This window comes from Phascolarctos cinereus, unplaced genomic scaffold (assembly GCF_003287225.1).
Source record: "Phascolarctos cinereus isolate Bilbo 61053 unplaced genomic scaffold, phaCin_HiC Scaffold_1;HRSCAF=81, whole genome shotgun sequence".
Lineage (NCBI taxonomy): Eukaryota > Metazoa > Chordata > Mammalia > Diprotodontia > Phascolarctidae > Phascolarctos > Phascolarctos cinereus.
Window position 1 is genome coordinate 54,948,520 of NW_027555514.1, and position 24,932 is coordinate 54,973,451.

Sequence of the window (24,932 nt, forward strand, 5' to 3'; positions counted from 1 at the left end):
TCAGTTTATTAGGTCATTTTCCTATAGAACAATTGGCGGAGGTCAAGGAGGAAAGAGAGTTTTGATGGAGAGAAAAAGGAGGGATGATTTTGTAGTATTAGGTATTGATTTTTCCAATGAAAGATTTGAGTAGGATGTTGCGTCAGGGAACCCCGTCCCTACAGGAAGAAAAGAGACAAATAGGAGGGTAAAAGGAGCAAAAAACTGCTTATAACCTGAAATAGTAAAATGTTTAAGGAGTTTTCCTGACCCTGTTGCCCAAATTGGGCAAATAAAATTTTCACTCGGAGGGGTGAGGATTCAGAATGAATGAGTGAATGAATGAGCATTTGTTAAGTGCTTAACTAAGCTTACTGTGCCAAGCCCTGAAGATACAAACAAAAAGAGTGAGACAGTCTCTTCTCTTGAGAAGTTCACACTAAATAGAGGGAGATAACACATTTTAAAAAAAGAAAGTTCTGCTGCAGGGTAAATGGAAAGTCCCAGAATGACTAAGGGCAGAGGAATAGAATACTGCCTGTAGCATAAACAGATTTTGTCCCAGCTGTAAGACTCACACATTTCTGTATTTCAAAAGTCACTGGAAAGATCAGCTCATACATAATCCAAGTAGATTTTAAGCACTGTAGCATAAGGGGCTGTGGAGGGGGACATTGGGTGAGGATCAAAGCAGAGAACAGGAAGTCTACCTAAATGAGAAATACAGATGTGAATGACCAATGTTGGAATGCTGGTTGAAAGATGTAGGTATTGGGATATTACGGGGGAAAGGAAGCTTAAGTAACATAATACATCTATATAGGAACTGTGAGCAATAGAATGAGCAAATAACAATCTTAATGGAAAAGTATCCTATAAGAAGGCTTATCTGACATGGAAGCCCAAAGCAATGTAATTAATATTTGAACACAACAACTTGGGAGATAAGTTTGGGAATAAAGCCCAGGACACTGGTGAATCACAAGGGAGACAGAGAGCATTATATTCAGTGAGCACAATCTATAGTCTGGAAACCAGGGGGAGGAAACAATGCCTAAAAGAAGAAAGGCCAGTTTCTATTACTAAATGTGGCAGAAGTAATGACATGGTACTGGCTGCGTCTTTTCAAAATGCATGGGCTCACTACGTGGCAAGACAAACAGGAGATGGAACGCAGGATATTAATGATGAAAAATGGTCCTTGGACAGGAAGCTTTTTCAACCTGACCACTGCCCCCAGTGTATATATCATAAAGTATACCTATCTTCTTAAATTAAAATAAAAATGAAACATTTATAACCTGAGCCAGTCTCAGAGTCACCCTCTAGGAATCCCAAACATGAAGGCATAGAGAGTGAATGAAGGGAGATAAAGCAGTTAAGAAAAGAAGCAATAACAACAATCCTCCTTCAAGGAAGAGCTGTTGTTTCTCTCCAAGATCTATGTGGCTATAGAGAGAGTAAGAGGGTAGTGAATAACATTAGGAAAACAACAAATACTGGATCTGAAATTCTAACTGTTTTTTCTTTTAAGATACACATCAGAACATACAAGAAACTCTGGCAGCTAACTACATTTGGGTGGGCAGTTCTACGATCTCTTGGAAGTATCTTAAATTATTAATTATTCAGTGGCTTTGTATTAATGTTATTAAGCTACAAAAATTTGCATAAGTGATAAGGTAAGCAAATCTGTTTGTTTGGTTTCCCCTCCAAGAGTCCAGGACATATAAAAGTAAAGAAAGCAAAACCTAGTTTATTATTAGAAGAAACAGTGAATTTGCCAGTGAAACATTTGAATCTTTTTCTTTTTTTTTTTGCGAGGCAATTGGGGTTAAGTGACTTGCCCAGGGTCACACAGCTAGTAAGTATCAAATGTCTGGTGTGAGACCAGATTCGAATTCAGGTCCTCCTGACTCCAGGGCCAGTGCTCTATCCACTGTGCTACCTAGCTGCCCCCTTGAATCTTTTTCAATGCTTTGGTGTAGGAAAGAAGACAAGAGGATAACTTTTAAGGAAATTTAACTTATGAAATCCCAAGGGATTACAATATTGCCTAATTTGGTAATAAACTTCAATTGCTCCTATACACCAGTCATTGGAACAGATAACCCAGACACAGAAAAACAGATGCTAGGCCAAGGTAGTTTGAAAGACATCTAGTCACCTCCTTTGCGTAGAAAGGTCCTGTATTTATCTATGATGACATTGTGTCATGGTGCCAAACATTATTGGTGCTGCTCATCCACTAAATCTATGATTGATAAAGTGTAGGAACCACCCATTGTAACACATATCCATAAAACAGTGAGATTTCAAAAAGATACGTGACAATATTAGAATGCCCAAAGGGCATTTCAAAGCAATATATTTCTGAAAAGAAATCTACCAGCCAAGAGTGAGGAATACTATTGGTCTTGGTCCTAGAAGTGATTGGTTCCTGTAATTTGTTGCCCAAATAACTATACCTCTTTTAAACTGGAGAACTACTCAAGAATGCTAATGTAATAATTAGTATGCAAGTAACCAAGGGAATCTGGTTAGACTAATTACTGAAGCTCATAGGTGTCCTGCTTGGCATAACAGCCTACCCACCCCAAGATTTTCAGAGCTTCAGAAAGGAGCTTTCAAGTGTGAAGGAGAGAAAAAGCAGGTATTTCAAGCATCTGAATTTAAATTGAACCATCTCTGGGTCATGCTCAAGGAAATAAGTATCATTCAGATTCTGAAAATGAAAGATAGGAAATTTGAAGAGCTGTGGTTTCCCCCCCTGAATTCACCCCAGGTAAATTTGGAATAAGCTGTTACAATAGCATTTGTCTTTACTGAGGAAACTGCAAAATGACAGAAGATCCTGGAAGGCTGATGCTTAAACATATGAAAACTATGAAAAACTTGAATTTTCTGACGTCAGTCACTCTCTAGCTAGATGTGACTCTGGTAGTACAAATGTTTCAATTTTTCAAGAGGCCAATTCCATAGAAGAGTTTCATAAATAGGTCATTGTCTCAAAAGGAAACATAAAAAACCCAGTCCCAGGTAACATGTCTAAACTTGTGAAGGGCTACACTTCCTGGAAGAAGACCTTAGAGGTTATTTAATCCAGACTCCCACCCAGCGATGCATTAATAATTGTTTAAAAACCAGATCGCTAGGAAAGAACAATGCTACAGAAAGACCCACTCTTAAGTTTAATCTGCATTAACATTTCCTCCATCACTTTACTAAGTTTATATAATCAATAGCACAATAAATCAAATCCTGATTTCCAAGATGTTTCACACTGCAAATTTAATAATCAGGCTTGAGGCTATTTGAGCTGGTTCCAACAGCTCTCTGCTCCCACTCTTCCTTTCAGAAATCTAGAGAGTCAAGCAGGGAACTCTATCCCTGGGTGCCCCCAGTTGGTTCTGCAGTCTCAGAACATTAGTGATTCTAGCTTCTAGGGCCCAGCCTCTTGCCTTGCCTCATGCTCTATTACCTCTAGCCTGTCTGTCCTAAATAACTGCCTCTTCTTACACTCCTGGCCAGGGAGTATAAGTATTCTAGTGGAATTGAGCCTACATTTAAGAGTCATAAATTGCTCTTGTTGATTCATTTCAGTAGTGTCCAATTCTTGGTGGCCCCATTTGGGGTTTTCTTGGCAAACATATTGGAATGGTTTGCCATTTTCTTCTTCAGCTCATTTTACAGATGAGTGATTTGTCCGGGGTCACACAGCTGGTAAGTGTCTGAGGTCAATTTTGAACTCAGGTCTTCCTGACTCTAGGTCCTGCACTCCATCCACTGTGCCACGTAGCTGCCCAGAGTCAGAAGATTTGAGTTCAAATCTCAGCTCTCCTACTTGTCTTTGTGATTGCAGGCAAATAGTTTAATCTCTCTGGACCTCAGTTTGCCCATCTGTAAAATGAGGGGGTTGTACCAGTTGACCTCTGAGGGCTGTTCCAGATCTTTGAAGAGCTATAATCCTATGATCCTAGTTTGCCTGACCCAGTGCCTAGAATTGTGACTAGCGCATAGGAGCTTAATAAATGCTTATTGAATGAATGACCTCACATCACAGACCCTTATAATGGTGGAATATTAGAATTAGAAGCGATCTAATAAGTTTTGTTGATGTTTTCCTTTCCTTCATCTTTCTTTTTCTTTTTCTTTATTCTTTAAAAAGAAAATCCTTCATTATAATGATTGGCTTTCTGGAATGGGATGGGCAGGACAGAAGGGAGAAATCTATGGGTTGTAAAAGCAAAAGATATCGATAAAAAAACTATTTAAAAAAAAAGAGATCTTAAAGGTTAGTCTGATCTCCCACCCAGTACAGAAATCCCCTTTCCATCATCTCCGAAAGATGGTCAGCTGACCTCTACATGACACTTGCAGTGATTGAATGCTTGCTCATGTACCACGACTTATTCTACCGCTCAACAGTGTTTACTGTTAGAAAGTTCTCCCCTAGGTTAAGTTAGACTTTGTCTCCCTGTCACTTCCACTTAGTGACCCCAGCTTTGAATCATCACTGATTGAGGCTCATTCCTTTTCCACACGATAACTGCTCAGATATTTGAAGACAGCTATCACATCGAGCCTACATGTTCTCTTCTTCAGACTAAGCATCCCCACTCCTTCTCATTGTCTCCAGACCCTCACAATCCTGACTGCTCTTCTTTTAATGCACTGTGTCTCTCTTAAAATCTGGGTTGCAGAATTAAACGCAAGACCGCAGATGTGGTCTGATGAGGGCAGGGCACAGTGACCCACTAGCCACTATTTTAAAGCAGTGTTGTCACAGTGTAGGCTCATGGAGTACTCATGAACCAACTGAAACCTAGGTCTTTTTTTTCCCCACAGGAACTGACTTTTCAAACCTAAATGTAGCTGCTTACACCAATCCCAATTAAATTTAACTTCATGGGACTGGACTATTCATCCAGCCTATGAAGCCACTTTTCCACCTCTATTCTGTCATCCAGCACATTAACTAGCCTCTTGCTATGGGGCATTCTTTTGGACCCAGCACCCTCATTCTCCCTGTTCTCGGTGCCTTAAGCTTCATTGTGCACCCCACACTGAACTTAGCTCACCCACGACCTGATACTAATTTGCTTTCCTTCAGTGGTCTGCTTCCCCAAGAATCAAGCTGTGCCTCTAAAGTATCGACTAGAAAGTCTGATAAGCCAACCCATGCAGGTGTGTTAGAAGGCCAGAAGGTCTCCTTTCAACCCTGGGTATCAGGTTCACTTAACAGTAGCTTTCTCCAGACAATGACCCTGCCTTGCTTTATCTTCTACATCAGGGAAATGCCTTCAATGGTGAGAATTTCTCATCAACAGTGGAATCATCCACCTTCAGGACCTTTCTATTTGGATGTCCCATTCTCAGTTCAAACTCAGCTTGGTTCCAAAATGGAACCCATTATCTTCCTCCTCAAACAAACTTCCTTCCCAAGCTTCCCCATATCTGCCAGGGGGATCCGTTACTCACAGCTGGAAACCCCAGGATGTCTTTGACTTTTCCTTCTCCTTTGTTCCGTACATCCCAGAATCACCAGTCCCATTGATTCTTTCTTCGAGAGGTCCCGATGGTTGGCCTCTTTCCTCTCCTACCTCTATCACTCCAGCTATAATGATAATTGCTGTCATTGATTCAGCACTAGTTCACAGTCTCATTATCTCACCATTGGCTTCTTGAAAGAGCCAAACTCCTTGCTTCTTGTCAGTCCTCTCATCAAGGGGAGTGGATTGAGTATTGGACTTGAAGTGCGGAAAATCTATGTTCAACTCCCAAGTCAGACACTCGCTAACTACATGACCAAGGGAAAGTCTCTCTCTGGGCCTTCAGATGTCAGATGAGGAACAGAGTAAAACCTGCTTCACACAGTTGTTAGGTCAATCTGTAAGATGAGGTTAATAATAGCTCTTTCTTCACAAAATCAAATAAGATAATATAAACATACGCATTGTAAACCCTAAATCAATATGAACTGCAAATTGTTTTTGCTTCACTTACACTGATGGAGCCAGCATATTCTTTGTAAAATTCTAATTTAGTCAAATCATTTCTCTGCTCAAAAAGCTGTAACGATTCCCTACTACCTTATGTGGTCAACGTCAAACTTCCTTTTCTGGAATGATCAATCTAACTTTATCTTAAGCTTCTTACACCTGGTGAGGCCAAATTGATTTTGTTTCCTCTAAACACCCTGTATTGACTCCTAGGTCTTTGCTCTGGTTAATTCTTCCTCCACCTTAAAAGCTGTAGACTGAGATCCTCCATGAGGTCAGGTGTCCTTGTGGCCACTCCAGGTCATGTTGTTCTGCCGTTTACTTGGGTAACTGTCATCTGGGCAGGGAGGTGGCACAACAGATAGAACACTGGACCTGGAGTCAGGAAGATGAGTTAAAATCTGACTTCAAACATTTACTAACTGTGTGACCTTGGGCATGTCACTTAACCTGTTTGCTTCAGTTTACTCATCTGTAAAATGGGAATAATAATAGCACCTACCTTGGAGGTTTGTTGTGAGGATCAAATGAGATTATATTTGTAAGGCACTTAGCACAGTGGCTGGCACACAGAAGATGTTCTATAAATCCTGACTATTAATATTATTATGTCGTCACAATCATCTACATAACTATTTAATGTTTCTTCAACTAGATTATAAGGTTCTGGAAGGTAGGGGCCTTGTCTTACATATCCTCTGTAAATGCTCAATGCTGTTTACCACAGTACTGTACACATAGTAAGTAGGTACTTAATAAAACTGGTAGAATGAATTCAAGATTTGCAAATTTTGTTAGTGTACAGATTATTAATTTCAGAACAAATGAACTTTTAAATACTTGTAAACACTTTAATACTTTTAAAAACATCAACAGGCCTTTCAAAATTTTTAAATGGACCCCAAGAATAAAATTCTGGAATTTTCAATAATAAGGTTCAGATAAAATCAGTATTTATCCACTTTTTAATATAGTGCCATGAAATGATAACAGTTTCTTCACAGGAGAATGGTTACATTAGATTAGGGACAAAAACCAATTATTTTTGAAGTTAATGCTGAAAACACTTACCTGATGATGATCAACATTAAATTGCTTCCTCACCCCTATGGTCACGTCTTGTCGTATGTTGTGTAACTTGTCACAATAATAGCTTTTCACAGTTCCTTTAATCAGTTTTTTTTTTCCTTTCTTGCTTATGGGGTCATGATGTACATGGAAATTGTATACTGAAAAATTCTCACTTTTAAAATTTTCTTTTTCATTTTTTAAGTGAAAAGTTTTTCATGATGTGATAACTGAATGATTATAGATGTAGATTTTTTTTTATTTGACATATAATTTTAAATTAGGACCACTTTTCCAAGCATACAAACATACACACAGAACAACTCCAACAGGGAGGCTAATGTACGAGTTTCCATTGGTACAAAGTCATGCTCTGTTTTGGGAACAGTCAATCACATTTTGCTTCATGAGTCAAGGTGTGGAAATAGTGGCATAAAGGCTGATTTAGAAAATGGTTACCTGGACAGATGAAAAAGGAAATCTATAAGAAAAAGTGAAGAAAGAAAACTTCAAAATGAGAATCTACATGTATATTTCAGAATAATGTACTTTTTTTAAAGAAAAAAAAGCGCCTAATTGGTCTGGAAAGTTATCATCCTACTGCCAAGCAAAGATAAACGAATTTGAGTTCGCTCATGATAAAATTTTTACCTAAATTTCTTAAACTCTTCAGGTTGCCGTTGCCATCTGCAGTTCTGTACATTTGTGATAATTTCGAGGTAATAATCTTCTGAATACCTAAAAGTGAGAAATGTCCAAGGGAGTTGAGTATGAAAATGTTACAAAATTTAAAGTGTTCAAGCACACAAGTACTTAAGGACCATTACATCAAATTCCAAACTTTCAGATAGAAAGCAAAGCATCCTTTAAAGTAATTATGATGTACTTGGACAGCTAGATGGTATAGTGGATAGCGCAGTGGGCTTGGTATCAGGAAGACTCATCTTATGAATTCAAATACATCCTCAGACACTTACTAGCTGTGTGACCCTGGGTAAGTCACTTAACCCTGTTTGCCTCAGTTTCTTCATCTGTAAAATGGACTGGAGAAGGAAGTGACAAACCACTCTAGTACCTTTGCCAAGAAAACCCCAAAATGGGGTCACAAAGAATTGGATACGCCTTAACAAACAATTATGATGTGACTGAGAACTCATGACATGTTTTTTCTGATCTGAGCACTTTGTAAGACAAACATCTAATAAGATTTTAAATAACTAAAAATATGTCAACACACACAAGTATATGCATATCTCAAGGTTATTTAATAATTCACCTTTCATTTTAATTCAGTGAGAAATAAATACAAATACTTAATAGACATTTGCCAATAATAGACTGGTTAATATTGTCTCCTTTCAGAGTTAGCATTTGCACAGTCATTATTTTTGGACACATAGAATTTTTCAGACTCATAATACCAAATTGTTTAATTTTGGCCCACAAGATAAAAATCAAGGATATTTTCAAAATTTTGAAATGTCTTAGGGACAATTTAAACACACGCACACAACTGCTGTCTCTTCCCCAAAACTGTCAATCCTTGAAAAACAAATCAGGCAATCTCTAATTCTCCTCTGTAACCAAGGAATGTTAAGAGTGCTGACCTTGGCATCACAGGAGCTGATTTTGAATTACCACTTTCCCAATTACCACTTGTGTGACATTGGGCAAATCACCTGACAATGCTGGGCTTTGGTTTCCCCATATGTAAAATGAGCAGTTGGATTAGATGATCTCTAAGGTCCTTTCCATCCCTACCTATGAACCCATCAGGACAGTTAAGCAAAACAGTTGGAAACACTGACCAAGCCTGACGGTATATGCCTCATTCCACAGCTGTGGTCAACCACCTCTTTCAAGACTACATGTGCTAATGCCTTTAAATAAACTTATGAATGCATCTGATAAACTTTCATTACATTTCTTTAGTCTTATGTTTAAATCTAAAATGCTCTCTCAATGTGTGCCTGGCACATAGTAAGCAGTATATAAACATTAGCTATTCTTATTTTAATTCTACCTGATATTTCTACTTTGTAGACTTCTAATAATAGCTAACTAACATTTATACAGTAGCACTTTAAAGTTTACTCACTTGTTACAAAGATTACCTCATTTGATCCTCACAACAACAGTGAGAGGTAAATAGCATTACCCTTATATTACAGTAGAGGAAATCAAGGCTAAAAGAAGTAGAGTGACTTGTTCAAAGTGACACAGCTAGTCAGTGGCTGAGGCTGGATTTGAAATGTTCTTCCAAACTCCAGGTCCAGTATTCTCTCCACTAGCTAGCTGCCTCTAGTACAGAGTGCACAAGTAGGTAGTGCAAAAATCACTAGCTGAGGAAACTGAAGCACAGTCAGGTTAAATAACTTGTCCAAAGTCACAGAGCTATTAGATGATGGGGCCGAGATTAGAATTTGGGCTTTGGGCTCCCAGCTCCATTCTGATAAACTAGAGGCAGCACTAAAAATTACCTTGGAAGTTAGAGACAATGACATCAGTTAATTAGTTAGCTTTTGTATAAATGCTTTCATACCTATAGTAGTATAACTTTTCTTTGGTATACTTACAGAAGAATAGGACCATTTTCCCTTTAAAACCCTGCTTGTCTCATAGCGAGTTTCATAAGTAGCCTACAAATTACCATACATCACCAACTGGAAACCCAGTGTAGCTAGCTGTCTCCAGTTTAACAGGAACGTTTAAGGCTGGAAGCCAATCATTTTGAGGCTGTGTAATTGGACTCATTTGCAATTCACATAAAACAGCTTTTGAATATATTGTCATAGAGAAAAGGAAGCAATCTAGTCACCACACAATGAGGTACCCCACCCCAGCACGAATGTAGAAGCCCTCCTGCCCAATCCTTCTGAAATGAGTACTACTCCGTGGTTGGTGTGATCAAAGCACCATTTAGCTACCCTGGAAAAGAACTTTTGTCCTTTCACATTGGAGACAGCTACAATGAAGGAGATTAAAGAATAGGGTGTAAGAAAGAATTATTTTCTCTGTTTTTGCCATTTTCTGTTGAAAACAAACCAGCAAATAGCTGTATTTGGGAAATTAAGACCATAATCATACTGTTATACCTTCAAAGCAAAGTAACACATGGGGAGAGAGAATTGTTTACCCTGAAAATATAAGTCTGTGTGTGTGTGTGTGTGTGTGTGTGTATGAGTGGTTGACCATAAAGTGAATTTCTGTAAACTCTACCATATCTGTTCCATCCATTTTTGTCTCTTCAAGTTGTCAGTACTAGGGTTTTATAATAAAGTTAGACATATTTTCCAAAATAACCATTTTTAGGCATGGGACAAGATACAAATTATATGTAAGAATGTAGCAAACTTTTTTTAAAAATCATATATTTAACAGAAATGCTAATAAAAATCTTCAAAATAAACCATAGCATATAAATACTGTCTTGACTATTAACATTTGTTAAAAAAAAAAGGTTGAAAGTTTTGAAAAGGTTTTCTATGTCTCTGGGGAAATACAACTTATTTGATCAAGACATTTAATTTTTAAATGAGATAAAATGTGTAAAGTTATTTATATACTATAAACCATCTTAGAAACTAATTTTATAGTTATGTTCCTACTGAAGGGCTAAACCCAGGCTAAGGCCACTATGTTTTGGACATTTGTCCCCAAACCTTCCAAGGGCCAAAAATCTTGGGATGAGAGAGAAGGTTAATAATAAGGCCTGGAAGATACCATGTAGATGTCCAATGATAACAAATTTCCAATAAGTAATGTTGGCAACAAAAAGCCCCCATAACATTCCATAATTATAATGGTCAAGGAAAAGATTTGAAAAAAATGAACCTCTCTCTTTTCATTATGGTGGGGATTATACACATGGAATGTTGCATATACTGTCAGACAGGGTCACTGGGTTGGTTAGTTTTGTTAACTCATTTGTTAACTGCTTCTCTCTTCTAGCTTTTAAAATCTTTCTTACAAAGGATGGCTCACAGGGTATCATGGAACAGAAAAGAGGATGTGTTTGAAAGTTGGTATGATATAAAAAATAAAAGGTATCAATGAAACTAAGATTAGGTTAGAATTAGACTACCTTTTTAAAAATAGTCGTATATGACCATGATTCTTTTGTGTAATAATTATCAAATATATGTTAATTTCCTAACTTCAGAAAAGATTTTGGAGTGTCATTAGCACTCTTGAAAGCCACTAGGCATATCATTTAAGTTCTCTACCCCTTAGTTTCCTCCTGTATAAAATGACAATTTTGGAGTATATGAGTTTTACTAGAGAACCCTGGGTTTAGCAAACACAGTAAAAACTTAATAATTGTTTTTTTCCCCCATTCATTCTAAGGTCTCTTCTAATACTTAGGCTCTATATAATATTCTTTGCTCCCTTAAGTGAGAAGAACCAGCTTATTTATCTGAAGAGTAGAATGTCAGACACTATAATTTATTTATTTGGGATAGCTAGGATAGCTAGATAGAGTAGATAGATGCAGTACTGGGACTTGGCCTAGAGTCAAGAAGACTTGAACTCAAACCTGGTTTCAGACACTTACTAGCTGTGTGACCTTGGGCAAGTCAACCTCTGTTTTGCCTCAGTTTCCTTGCCTGTAAAATGGGGAGAATAATGCCTTCCAGGGTTGTTGTGAGGATCAAATGAGATAATAATTGTAAAGTGCTTAGCACAGGGCCTGGCACATGGTAGGTGCTGCATAAAATGTTAGCTAGAAGGAGAAGGAGAAGTAGAGGGAGAAAAAAGAGGAGAAGGAAGAGAATTTCCATGTCAGTAGAAGTACCAGCCATACTGAGTCTGCTGGGTTCTGAATGTAAGTTTTGAAGCTATATTCTAGTGTGACACAGAACAGTTTTTGTTGGTCAGTTGTTTCAGTGTCCAACTCTTTGTGACACCATTTGAGGTTTTCTCGCCAAAGATGCTGGAGGGATTTGCCATTTCTTTCTCCAGCTCATTTTACAATTAAGGAAACTGAGGCAGACAGAGGTTAAATGACTTGCTCAGGGTCACATAGCTAGTAAGTGTCTGAGGCCAGAATTGAACTCAGGTCTTCCTGACTGCACCACCTAGCTGCCCAGTGTTATTACTATCCTCACTTTACAGTTGAGGAAACTGAGGCAGAGAGAGGTTAAATGACTTATCCAGGGTCACATAGCTAGTAAGTGTCTGAGGCCAGAATTGAACTCAGGTCTTCCTGAATCCAGGCCTGGTGCTCTATACAGGATGCCACCCAGCTGCCCAGAACTGCTCTCCATGAAGCTAAATTCTAGAAATGAAGACAATGAATCTAGATTTTACCATTCAGTGAGCTCAAAACCTACTTGTCAGGAGACAGAATACATTCTTGGAATGGGGGTTGGGTTAGAGTTCCAGTTCTGCAGTTCTATGATTCCAAGTTTTTAGTCGTTCAATGCAATTGATACATGTGTAAAGAATGCATTGATGAGGGGAATTGGCTCTGAAGGCAGGGGACCTGGGCTCATATCCCACTTATTACCTGTGTGGCAAGCCACACGACCTCTCCAGGCCTCAGTTTTATCATCTGTAAAGTGAGGGACGCTGAACTAGATGTCCCTTGCTGCTCTAAATCTATAATCTGATGAGAGCTAACCAAAGATAAGTGTGAGGTTGAGACAGGGAGTAGAATTAGGTTAAGTATGGGCAATGTAATCAGATACTTAACATCATCTCTTTTCTTGGCTGATAAAAGAAGGACAATGAACAATGTATCTCCCAGGTAGCATTAGAGATGGGGATCTGAGACCTCTATTTTATATACGCCGCCCAACAACTCTATTTTTTAAGCCAAAGTCTGTCAGAGATAATTTATTAATATGCAAACATTCCTGCTTAGAGAAAGTTCCAAATGGGCAAAGCCAACTGCTTTCCATATACTATGTATACCCAAGTTATCTGAGTACAGCATATTGAAACAGCTCCAGGGATTCACTCATCAAGATAGTGATACAGATTCTATTCCACAGCTCCAATTAGAGCCAGCAAAGTTTAATATTGCATTATCTGAGAAAGCTACACATTTATGTGTAGCACTAGAACATTAACCCTTTTATTGCCTGAAAATTCACCATTGGATGAAGTACCTAAGCAAATGCAACAATGTACACTTTGGAAAAAAAATGTCCATTGACATAAAATGATCCCTTAAGCAATGGAGTTGGGGTAGGGAGAGAGACATAAAAGAAGGTTTGTTATTGGAGACTGTGGGAGGATGATGGCTTGGGGCTAGAGATTTCATTAGAAGATGACCAAGTATCTTTCTATTAATTATCACTGTTAACTTTGTAAAAATCTGTGCTATTTCTAGCTTTGGAAGAACTGAAAGTTCTTTTTGGTTGGGGTTTTGGCTTTTTGGCTTGGTTGGTTTTTTTTTTTTTTTTTTTTTGGTCTGACCATGTGATTTCATCATCTAAGGAAGCTCCCAGGGAAGAAATCCTTTCTACCAAAGCAGATCTGCATTTAGATTGTAAGCTACATGAGGGTAGGGAGTGTCTTTTACCTCTTCTTGTATCCCCACCTGTTAGCATAGTGCGTGGCACATGGCAGGTGCTTAATAAATGTTTATTGATTGATTGATACGCTCTGCAACTTAGATCCTAACAGAGTGTCTGGGATCAAGGTCATACAGTCACTATGTGATTGAGGCATGGCTTAGAGCCAGGTCTTCTTGACTTACAGGTAAGTTTTCTATCTGCTGTATCATGGCTGCCCCTCACCATGGTGCTCTCTCTGTTGTATGCTGCCTACCTTTGATAATAGAGCCTTACCCAATTTATGGCCCAGCATGATGAAATCTATCAAGCTGAAACTGAGCTAACTGAACTGATATCACTGTCACTATCACTAACATGAAGTAGGTTTGATGAGAAGGACACTGACTTCAAATTTCATCTCCCTATTAAAATTTAGAAATCAATCCCCAATATTTTGTCCTCCAAACCAATAAAAAATGATACGTCGCTGGGATGGGAAAGCTCTAATAATACCAGGAGGTGCCTGTTAGCCTTGACATGAGTCTAGAATTGTTGATGCCTCCTTTTGGGCACATTTCTGAATGTGTAAATGGGGTTATGTTTATTTGTTTTTTTCAATAATGAGAACTGTATTCTGCCAGGAGGAAGATAGCAGTTCATTGATCTTATGCCATCCATTGCTCAGCTATAAGACTCTTGGTTGCAAAGAGTCTAACAAAAAATAGAGACATTATGTCTTCTTCCAAAGAGGAAGCAGGTCTGTTGAAAGCCACCTATGGTGGTAAAGATCCAGGAGTTGACAAGGTGTCTGTTGAGAATCAGGTGAATGATTGTCTGGATATCTCTGTGAATAGGTTCCTCCTTAACTTACCAACAGGAATAATAATTACCACTGTCAGTAATATGAATTCACACATATTTATATGTTTTCAAATGCTATTCTCATAATAGCCCTATGAGGAGGTATTATCATTCTATTTAACAGATAGAACAACTGAGTCTCAGAGAAGTCATCACAAAGTAGACATTCTACACAGAGTACATGGCAGCACTAGGCCTCATATCAAGATCTTTTGACTTCAATTCATGTACCCCGAATATTTCAGAGGCTTTTAATATCAAAACTATTTATGGAAAGGAGGATATAAAAGCCACCTATGACAATAATGTCATGCTCCTACAAAAGGAATATGGAGATTCCTTAATTAATTTCTACTGTTTATCACCCAGCTGTTCTTTTGGGAACTGTTGTACAACATACTGCTGTCTCAGCAAACACTTTTTAAAACAGCCTAATTAAAATGTATAAAGAAATAGGAAAAGTGGATTGTATTTTAAGACTGGGAGGCTTTTGCAAAGTTTCATGTCTTCAAAATCATGTCATTCTTTTTTATTAGTTTTGTGGCTTATGAATCATGTTCTCATGAAAGCTAAGGGGACAGCAAATGAGTAGTAAATAAACTCTAACTTTATTAAGGTGGCACAGTACAGTTTAAGCTTAACACAAAGAAAAGGGAGAAAGTGTTTTCTACCTCAGCTATTTCTGACATGGAGATGATTTCTAAATTTTTGTAAAGAGTAAGAGGGAAAAAATATTTTACAGAAAGGTGGTTTCAAATGAAGGAAGCCAAAAGCTGAGAGACTCTTCAAAACAACTCAACACATCAAGAATAATTTCTTCAAGAGGACACTCAAAAGATAGTGAATGTCACAGGCGCTAAATGATATCATAGAAAATGTAATCGATTATGACATAACAGAAAGGAAATGACTAATTATAAATGTGATCATCATTTTTAATGAGCTGTCTGTATACAATCAGGTCACCGACTGAATAGAGGAAGAGGTCAAAGTAGATCTCAATTTATAAAGCTAAAGGAATTAAAACTAAAGACAGCCCTGGGCCTAATTGCCGTAGCTCCAAACTTGACTTGTTTATAGATATAGATACAAAGGCAAAACTGATCTGGAGGGCCTTCTAATTGACAAAATGTTTCTGAGGAGGAAGAAAGACCATGAACAGGGCTATCTTACAAAACCTTGAGGAGAAAATGAACTTGTACAATATTCAGCTACGCCAAAAATCATCCCAATAGTACTTTCATATCCTGACCTAGAAAGATTAGGCCCTGGTTGGGGTTTGGACCTTATTGTTCAGTTGTTTTAGTCGTGTCTGACTCTTTGTGACCCCATTTCCCCATCTGGGGTTTTCTTGGCAAAGATACTGGAGTAATTTGCCATTTCCTTCTTTAGCTCATTTTTTTAATAGATGAGGAAACTGGGGTAAACAGGGTTAAGTGATTTGCCCAGGGTCACAGGGCTAATAACTATTTGAGGCTGGATTTGAACTCAGGTCTCTTGACTCTAGGGTTGGTGCTCTATCCACTGTACTACCTAGCTGCCTAATCTAATAGGGACCATGCCTGAGCAGGTACGTGACGCTGATTGAATACCTTCTTGCCCTATACCTAAGCTTGGGGAATTGGGGTTGAAAGGTATCTGGGGAGTTTCAAAACAGATGGAGGCTAAAAGTACAATGCAAAATTTAAAAAAAGAGAAACCATATGGATAAGTCAAAAATTTGGAAAGAGCCAGACTCATGAATTGGTGTTAAAGAAAGAAGCACAAACAAACCCAAAAATTAACAAGGACCAGCAAGAGGGAACGATTAGGGTTTAAAGTGTAAGAATTCAGTACTGGGTGAGACATGAAGAACTATGTTATACAAAGAACATGAATTTGTTTTTTACACTCAAAAGCACCATGAGGGCGCACGAGTCTGAAGTTATGCCACGTACTATTTGACTCCATTCCCTGGATTTGATAGACCCTCATTAATTTTCAGGCTCCTCATGCTTTCATCATTATTAACCTCCACAAAATATATAAGGTAACAGATAATATAGGTCAAATTGAAAGGAAAGGACAAGTAGACATAAAAGAGAACAGATCGGCTGGAATTTCTAGACTGATAATATTCTCATTGGCAATGAGAGTGAAACTGTCATATTTGAACTTGTCCATTTCAGTGTTGAGGAAATGAGGTTGGTACTTAAGAAGCTGAATTTGGGAAGATGACCTGACTGTATTCACGTAGAAGAAACTGATGCTGCAGACATTACAATCTTGGCCACTGGCACTCAGGAATCAATTTTCAAGATAATTCAAAGAGAATATCCTTTTTGCCAAAACAAAAAAAGGAAACTGCATAGACATTAACAATGAATGAGCCATAAACCTGTTTTCTATTCTCTACAAAATCTTTGTGGGAATGGACTATATTTAGAGTATCTATCCATGAATCTATGTGAAGAGTTAGTAGGCTTTTACCAATGACTTTTTATAGATATCACACAACTGATTGAGAATTATAGATGATATAAAATTTTGTGACAGATATTGTTTGCTGATTATTTAAAAAATGGCTCCAGAGAATAAAATGCTCTTTTAAAAGCCCTCCTGAAGCATGGTGTATCCACACATATGCTAGACTAATGTAAGATTTGTGATATGCAACTGTGGACATGATATTGTTCGATGATCTGAAAATTTTTTTTTTTATCATTGAGTGATGTATAAAACAGCGAAACATATTTTTACCCAGGATATTTGCCAAGCTCATGGAGGATTTTCTTCATAGGAAGCATTTTCATTGATGGTAAAGTTCTTCAAATATTCTATATATTATTAAATACATAGCACTAATTGCATCATCTTAGAATATTTAAAAATCCCTTCAGTAAAATCTATAATTCAAAAGAGATCAATTTAACCATCCACAATGCAAGAAGAAAGTGAATGAAAGATACTGATATCCACAGTATAACCTGCAAATATAGTATCAAACATCCTACTGAATCTCTCTCTCTCTCTCTTTCTCTCTCTCTCTCTCTCTCTCTCTCTCTCTCTCTCTCTCTCTCTCTCTCATTCTATCATCTATCTCTACTCTCTATTTCTCAATCTTTATCATCCATCATCTATCTTTATTTTACCTATGAACTTGCATATGTATACATATATAGAGAGTGAAAATGATCTATACGTAGATTGGTCCAATAAACATATAGACCTTGGACAGACATTGCAAAGAGACAGTGGCTTGGGTTGAAAGTTGACTAGGAGAAAGAGATAAAACTGGATCCAATTTGAAAACTGTCTAGTGCTTTTAGTGATCAAAAGCTACTCTTAGCAATAGTATTATCAAAAGAAAAACAAAAGAAAGAAAAGAGGCACAGGAAAGCATTTTTAAATGCACAGAAGAGAGGGAAGGCCACAAGGAAATACAGATAAGCCAGACAGCTTTGAAAGTTACATGCTGTATATAATCGATCATATTGCTTGCCTTCTCAGTGGGTGGGGGAGGGGCTGTATGGAGGGAGAAAATTTGGAATGCAAAATTTTTTTAAAAAGAAAGTTAAAATAAAATATAATTATAAAAGGGGCAGCTAGGTGGCACAATGGTTAGAGTGCTGGGCCTAGAGTTAGGAAGACTCCTTTTCTTGACTTCAAATTCGTCTTCAGACACTTACTAGCTGGGTAACCCTGGGCAAGTCACTTAACCCCATTTGCCTCAGTTTCTTCATCTGTAAAATTGATCTGGACAAGGAAATGGCAAATTACTTTAGTACCTTTGCCAAGAAAACCCCAAATAGGATCAAGAAGAGTTAGACATGACTGAAAAATGATTGAACAACAATAATTATAAAAAAGTTAGCTACAAGTTGAATTTATTATATATGTAAAAGGATAAATAAGTTAGATACAGCAGATATCCATGATTCTATGTATATTCTTTTTTGTTCATTTTCATCTAGAAATGCTCATTTTATTTGGGATTTGTTAAGTTCAGAATAAAAATATATCTATTTTAAAATGAAAGCTAGACAGTCCTTGTGCTGCACTGATACCCTTGAGACAGGAAAAGTACTTCTTAATAATGTTGAAAGGCTTCTACTACACTGGGTGGCTCTTCTATGGGGAAGATGCAAAAGGACATGGATCAGAAGCCCACAAGAGGAGGAATATCTGGACATTTTAATCTATACCAGTGGAGGCACAGTCTACACTGCTGACATCATTGATCCACCAGAGCAGATTCCTATTTAACCAACAAAGCTTTTCTTTTTCTTACTGTTGTTGTCTGCTAAGGAATAACTACAAATAATGATTTGATAGGAAGATAATCAGAGTAATTATTCTAACATGAAGAAGCCTTAAGATTGAATACAGGGAATAAGTATTAGCCAACACCAAATTCTATTTCTACTAACAGACAACTCTATTTAAGTAATGTTCCATTTTAGTCTTCAGCACTGCAGTCACGGTGAACAGAAGAACTCCAACTTCACCCCTGAAATGCTGCCATCTGCCCTGCTGCTGAAGCTCCCTCTTCAGGGGTGGGGGGTAGGAGGATATGCCCTATTGTCCTAATAGGTAAGAAACTGGAACTATGCCCAGACCATGCTTCATTTGCCATTTAGCCATTTTCCCCAGACATTTTGCCATCCTCTCTGCCTCACTCTTTCCACATAGCCTTCCTCCACCCCCCTCTGTGTTTTCCAAATCTTGTTTGAGGAACAGTAATCAAATCAATATAACAGCTAGCATGTCTGTAGTGCTTTAAGGTTTGCAAAGCACTTTACAAATATTATTTCGCCCTTACAATAATTTTGGCAGGGATTTTACATTTTACAGATGAGGAAACTGAGACAGAAAGGGGTTAAAGTGGCCTGCCATTGTGAACAACGGAGAAAGGCTATGGCAGTCAATTGCTAAAAGATTCCACTCACCATCCCAGAGACTCCAAAGTCCAAAACTGCTTTCCTTGGCCACCACTCTATCTATGTTGTCTACTACTATTAGAATGTCAGATCTTGGAAGACAGGGACTCTCTCATTTTTTCTATTTGATTCTCTAGCACCTAACATCACTGCCTAGCCTATCGATCAGTCAATCAGTAATTTATTAAGTACTCACTATGGGCCAGGCACTGTGCTAAGCACTGGGTATACAAAAAGAGGCAAAAGATAGTCTCTACCCTCAAGGAGCTTGAAATCTAATGGGGGAGACAACAATGCAAACAAATATATACAAAGGAAGCTATATATAGGCTAAATAGGAAATAATTTACAGAACAAAGACACTAGAATTAAGAAGAGTTGGGAAGGCTTCCTGTAGAAGGTGGGATTTTAGGGGGGACTTAAAGGAAGCTGGGGAGGTCAGTAGAGAGAACAGAGGAGGGAGATCATTCCAGACATGGAGGATAGCCAGACAGAGTATGAGAACCAAGAGATGGCTCATGGACCAGCCAGTAGGCTAATGTCCCTAGGTCAAAGAATATATGTAGGGGTATAAGGTGTAAGAAGACTAGAAAGGTGTGAGATTATGAAAGGTTTTGAATGCCATACAGTAAGGGTTTAATAAGTGTTTTCTCATTTAATCCATTCAGTTCAATAGGAATTGGAAATGTCCTTAGACTATGGATGATGAGTTAATAAAAAGCAAATATTGTTTTTGTCTTTCGAGAACTGACCAGACCATTATGACACTATGGGCGGTTTCCAGATTGTAGCTCACCTCCTTCTCCCTGGAGAGCAGATCTAATGTGTCCTTCATTTTTCTAGGATAACCATTTGAATTTTAAAAAAGAAGACAGACATGAGTCCTCAAATCTTATTAGCCACAAAAAAGTTATAGTTGCTGATGAAGACATTGTGCTCCTTCATCACTTCCATCATGATTGCTAGAGTAATGAGCGCTCTAGTCCTATGAATGGCCAGGAGAATATACTTATTTATATAATTCACCAAACAGAACCTCAGTTCTTTGATCTGTAAAATGAAGAGATGTACTCAGTGCTGGACCAAGTTCCTTCTAGTTTGGAAATATTTTCTGTTCTTGACCCAGCATGGATCAAGATGGTTAAATCATTGCTCAGCAGAGTTTGGGTTACCTTTGTTCTATATAAAATAAAGGATTCAAATCCAGCTTCAGACACTTAACACTTACTAGCTGTGTGACCCTGGGCAAGTCACTTAACTCTGATCACCTCACCAAAAAAAAAAATAAAGGAAAAAATTCAAGAATTTGTATCACAATCTCTAGATCAGCTTCTCTGATCCATCCTGAGCTTTTCAGAGCAGACATCAGACTAGTTTGGCTGCCTAGAGAAGCTTACCGTGCATGGTCTTAAGAGTATTATATGGTTGCTACCAATAGTGATAACTTGTTAATTTCAGTTTTTCTGACTTATTTATTAGACCTTATCAGTGAAATGAAGAACTGCACAATGAACCAAATTATGGGAATTTGTCAAATGAAGCCATGCTAAGGATGCCACGAGAAATCATGAAACTGGTGTTATGATATAGTAGCACTCTGTTTCATTGAGAAACACTTCATCCTTAAAAGCTGGCCCCAGAGGGCGGCTAGCAGCTCTTATTGAAGAAGAGATTAAAGAAAAAAAGGCACATGTGCTATATTGAGGAGCCATTAGGGCACCACAGAGGTACACAAGGGAGAGAAGTCAAAGCTATATATTACTGTGTGCCAGAGAAATCCTACAGAGGATCAAAAGTGTTCCTTGTTGACGGACAATGAAAATTGAGGAATTCTTGCTTTGTCTGCAGGCTGTCAAGTGATATACAAGCTTTCTAGTTTGTTTTTTTTTTTAAGTTTCAGCAACTATAATTTATGCCTTCCTTTTCAAATAGTATTTCAGGCCACGTTGCATGCTTCTGGGCTCTGAAAAATTGTGAAGAACATTTAAAGGCCTGTCTTCAATGTACTCTGTAGTCAACTGGGCATGATGCTTCTTTTTCGATGCAATTCAATTTAATTCAATAGACCTTTATTAAAGATACACTGGGTGCATAGCAGTATGCTTATTTCTGGGGATAAGAAGATGAAGCGTGATCTAGTCCCTGTCACAATCTAATGGGGTGATACAATATCTGTGCATGATATACAGGTAGAAAGTAATGAGGGCAAAGAAGAGATCCAGAGAAAACATTCCAGGAGAATTTGAGGAGAGTGTGATCATTTTCAGCTGGAGGGATCAGGGAACTCTTCAGGGAGGAAGTGACACCTCAGCTGGGCCTTGAAGGAAGAGAGGTTCATGAGGTGGAAGAGATACTCAGTCTTATTAATGAGAATAACCAGAAGCTTTACAGCTGCATCCTTAAGAAGATATCAGCTAGCAGCAAGGCTTTCTTAAGCTCTTCGTATGTACTAGGAACTGGGCTAAGCACTGGAGAGACAAAGGAAAAGTGGAAAAAAAAACAGTTCCCACTTTTAAGAAACATTCTAATGAGAGAGAACGGTACCACAGAAAAAGCAGTAACTATGGAGTAAGAAGATCTGGGTTCAAATCCTGTCTCTGATATTTAATGCCCTGTTTGACCTTGGGCAAATCACTTAACTGAAGCAAGTGCTTCAGCTTCCTCACCTGTAAAATGAAGGGGTTAGAGTATGACTCCTCTGAGAGCTCTTCCAGCTCTGGATCTATGATCCTATATACAGACACAGGAACACATGGAATCTCTGCAAAATAGGTAGAAGGTAACCACCTGGATATATGCCTGCCAGGAAATGACAGGGAAGATTTTATGTTCTGATCATTTTCAATTACACTCAATGGAACCGGTTACCAAAAGCTTGCTACAAAACCGTCACCCAAAAGAGCTTCAGTCACTGGCATGGCCAAGAGGGTCAGTATGATGATACACGCCAACAGCGGGAGCCAGGGAGATGCAAAAAATACATCTGCCTCAGACCCAAGTTCTGCTGAGTAAATTCAAAAAGAGAAAAGAGACAATAGGTCAAGGTAGAAAAAGAGAGACGTGAGAGAAAAGCTGCCAAGTGGAAGAAAAAGAACTTCTCACTAGAGGGTCAGCCCTTTCGTGCCATCTGCCTTGAGAGAAGTTAATTCATTTGTCTAGAACAATGAGAGGCAAGGGGGACAGCTGAAGTACCCAGTGTCACTTTAAAAGAAGAGACAAAGCATTACATCTTTGAAAGCTGGAAAAGGGATAAAAATAACATAGAGAAGATTTCATTTACTAAGTAGAAAGGATTGGGATACAGAATAACACGGTTGTTATTCAGTCATTTTTCAATCACATCTGACTGTTCATTGGAGTTTTCTTGGCAACATTACTGGAGTGGCTTGCCATTTCCTTCTCCAGCTCATTTTACAGATGAGGAAACTGAGGCAAACAGGGTAAAGTGACTTGCCCAGGGTCACACAGCTAGTAAATGTCTGAGGCCAGATTTGAACTCTGGAAGATGAATCTTTTTGACTCTAGTCCTGGTACCACCTAGTAGCGCAAGAATAACACTGGGGTGGGGGAATATTTGGAAAAATATTGAGAAACTACAGAAGTCTAAGAAGAGAAAGAAAAGTTAACAGTAGAACAATTACAATAGGTTTATAAAGTTTATGATAATGAGGTTTATGAAATGCTTTCCTTATAGCAATCCTGTGAGTTAGATAATACAAAACAGTATTGGCCTCAATTTTACAGATAAGGAAACTGAGGCTCACAGACATTGCCAACTGCCAGTGATCACCCCGTTAATATGCCATGGAACCAGGATATGAACCCTTGTCTGCCAATGCTGGTTCTAGAATTCCAGCACAGAATGAAACAAGAGGAGATCCTTGAGTATTCATTGGTGACGTTAAAAAAAATACCACTACTATTCTGGACTTTAGAGGTAAGATGAAAAGCACCTTCAATACCTGAGAAACACCTACCCAAAAAGAGGATATAGATTACTGGGGTTTTGGTGGGGGGGTATCAAGGTGGCACAGTGGATAGAGTGCCAGGCCTGGAGTCAGGAAGACTCAACTGAGTTTGAATCTGGGCTTCAGACACTTACCAATTGTGTGACCCTGGGCAAGTCACTTAACCCTGCTTTCCTCAGTTTCCTCATCTGTAAAATGAGCTGGAGAAGGAAATGGCAAACCACTCCACCTTCTCTGACAAGAAAACCACAAATGGGGTAACAAAGAGTTGGATACAACTGAAATGACTGAACAAATAATAATAAAAATGAATTTGAAATCAGAAGACCTAGTTCTGAAGTTTACTGCCTTCATGATCCTGGGCAAATCATTTGACCTCTGTGAGCCTCAGTTCCTCATTTGTGTAACCTCATTTCCACCTACACCTGGGAAGGCTTTACTGGGGGAAAACCCTGTGTGTGATGTTACGCATTGTGTATATGGAGGAAGACAAGACTCGTGATTGATTGAAAGGAGTCCCTGAGCTGGGGCACTATGTAAAGTAAGAGACACACTTTAGAGGAGGAGGCTGAGAGAAGCAGTCAAGAGAGCAATGAATGGTGGATGGGATCTTCCTTGAGCCATAGACCTCATTGTGGGAAATCTCGTTCCCACTATGTACTTTGATTCTCAGTGCCTGGAATTCCCCTACATGATGAATTCCCCTCAGTGAGATCACGCCATCCTCCTTGCTTCATGGGAGAGCTTATCTTGCAGCCAGAAGAAGAGTTCATTTATTCCTGTGTATCCTTTGGATTGTTCTAATCCTATAATTTCCCTGATTTCTTTTCCCTGCTTGCTTTGATGAAGTTTACCATCTGATAGTAATGGTCTTTTGTGTAAACAGAGTTTGGTGAAAGGAGGCTAAGTAAGCAACAATGAGCAGAGTGTTACTGGCCCTCTGAGGGCAAGCAGGGAAAGTGTCTTTTATTCAGAAATCTTTGTAGGACAATCATCCAGTCTCATTGGTCTGGGATCCTGCTTGTATCTCCCTCACTAAGTTGCTAGTGAACTTGGCATGTAGAAATTATAGTTTCCCTTGGAGCCAGGATGGGCCGGAGCCTGAAGATATCTAGCCGTACTACATGTGGTGCATCTGTATCTTATATTGTATGGCCCAACCACATATATTCTATATCTATAAACAGAGGGAAATATATAAGGCGGAACTGAAGGTCCCTTCCAGGTCTCCATTGAAAAGAGAGCCCCACGATGCCCACTGTCCATATTTCTAGTGATCAAGCTTGCCATTATAACTTTCTAAGGGCAAAGAGAAAATAGTTTTCATTTTGGTAAATGTAGAAAAAAGCGTGTTGCCTCATAGAAAGGGACATGTTGATATGAGAAAGAGAAAATGCAGAAACTTGAAAAGAGCATGACAAAAATGGATAAATTATTATTTTTAAGAAAATAAAATTATTCCTTATCAGTATACAATGAAGGACTTTGTGCTGCTGGGCTCTACAACCTCTTGGTAGCCTTGGTCACAGCATGCATAATTTCTGACAACAGAAAATGAAACTGAAAAATTAGTCTCTTGTGTGCCAAATAACACTTTCATAGCAATCAGCAATTCATGTGAGCTCTGCATAG

General features: G+C 38.4%; 1 protein-coding gene across 1 annotated transcript in view; it reads right to left on the reverse strand.

Moving 5' to 3' along the window:
• The window catches only part of ST8SIA6 (ST8 alpha-N-acetyl-neuraminide alpha-2,8-sialyltransferase 6), a 118,009-nt gene that overhangs the window by 44,217 nt on the left and 48,860 nt on the right, over positions 1–24,932 (reverse strand). Inside the window, exon 4 of the mRNA XM_020966908.2 lies at positions 7,701–7,787. Within this exon, the coding sequence (XP_020822567.1) occupies positions 7,701–7,787 (87 nt within the window). The remainder of the gene's footprint in view (positions 1–7,700; positions 7,788–24,932) is intronic.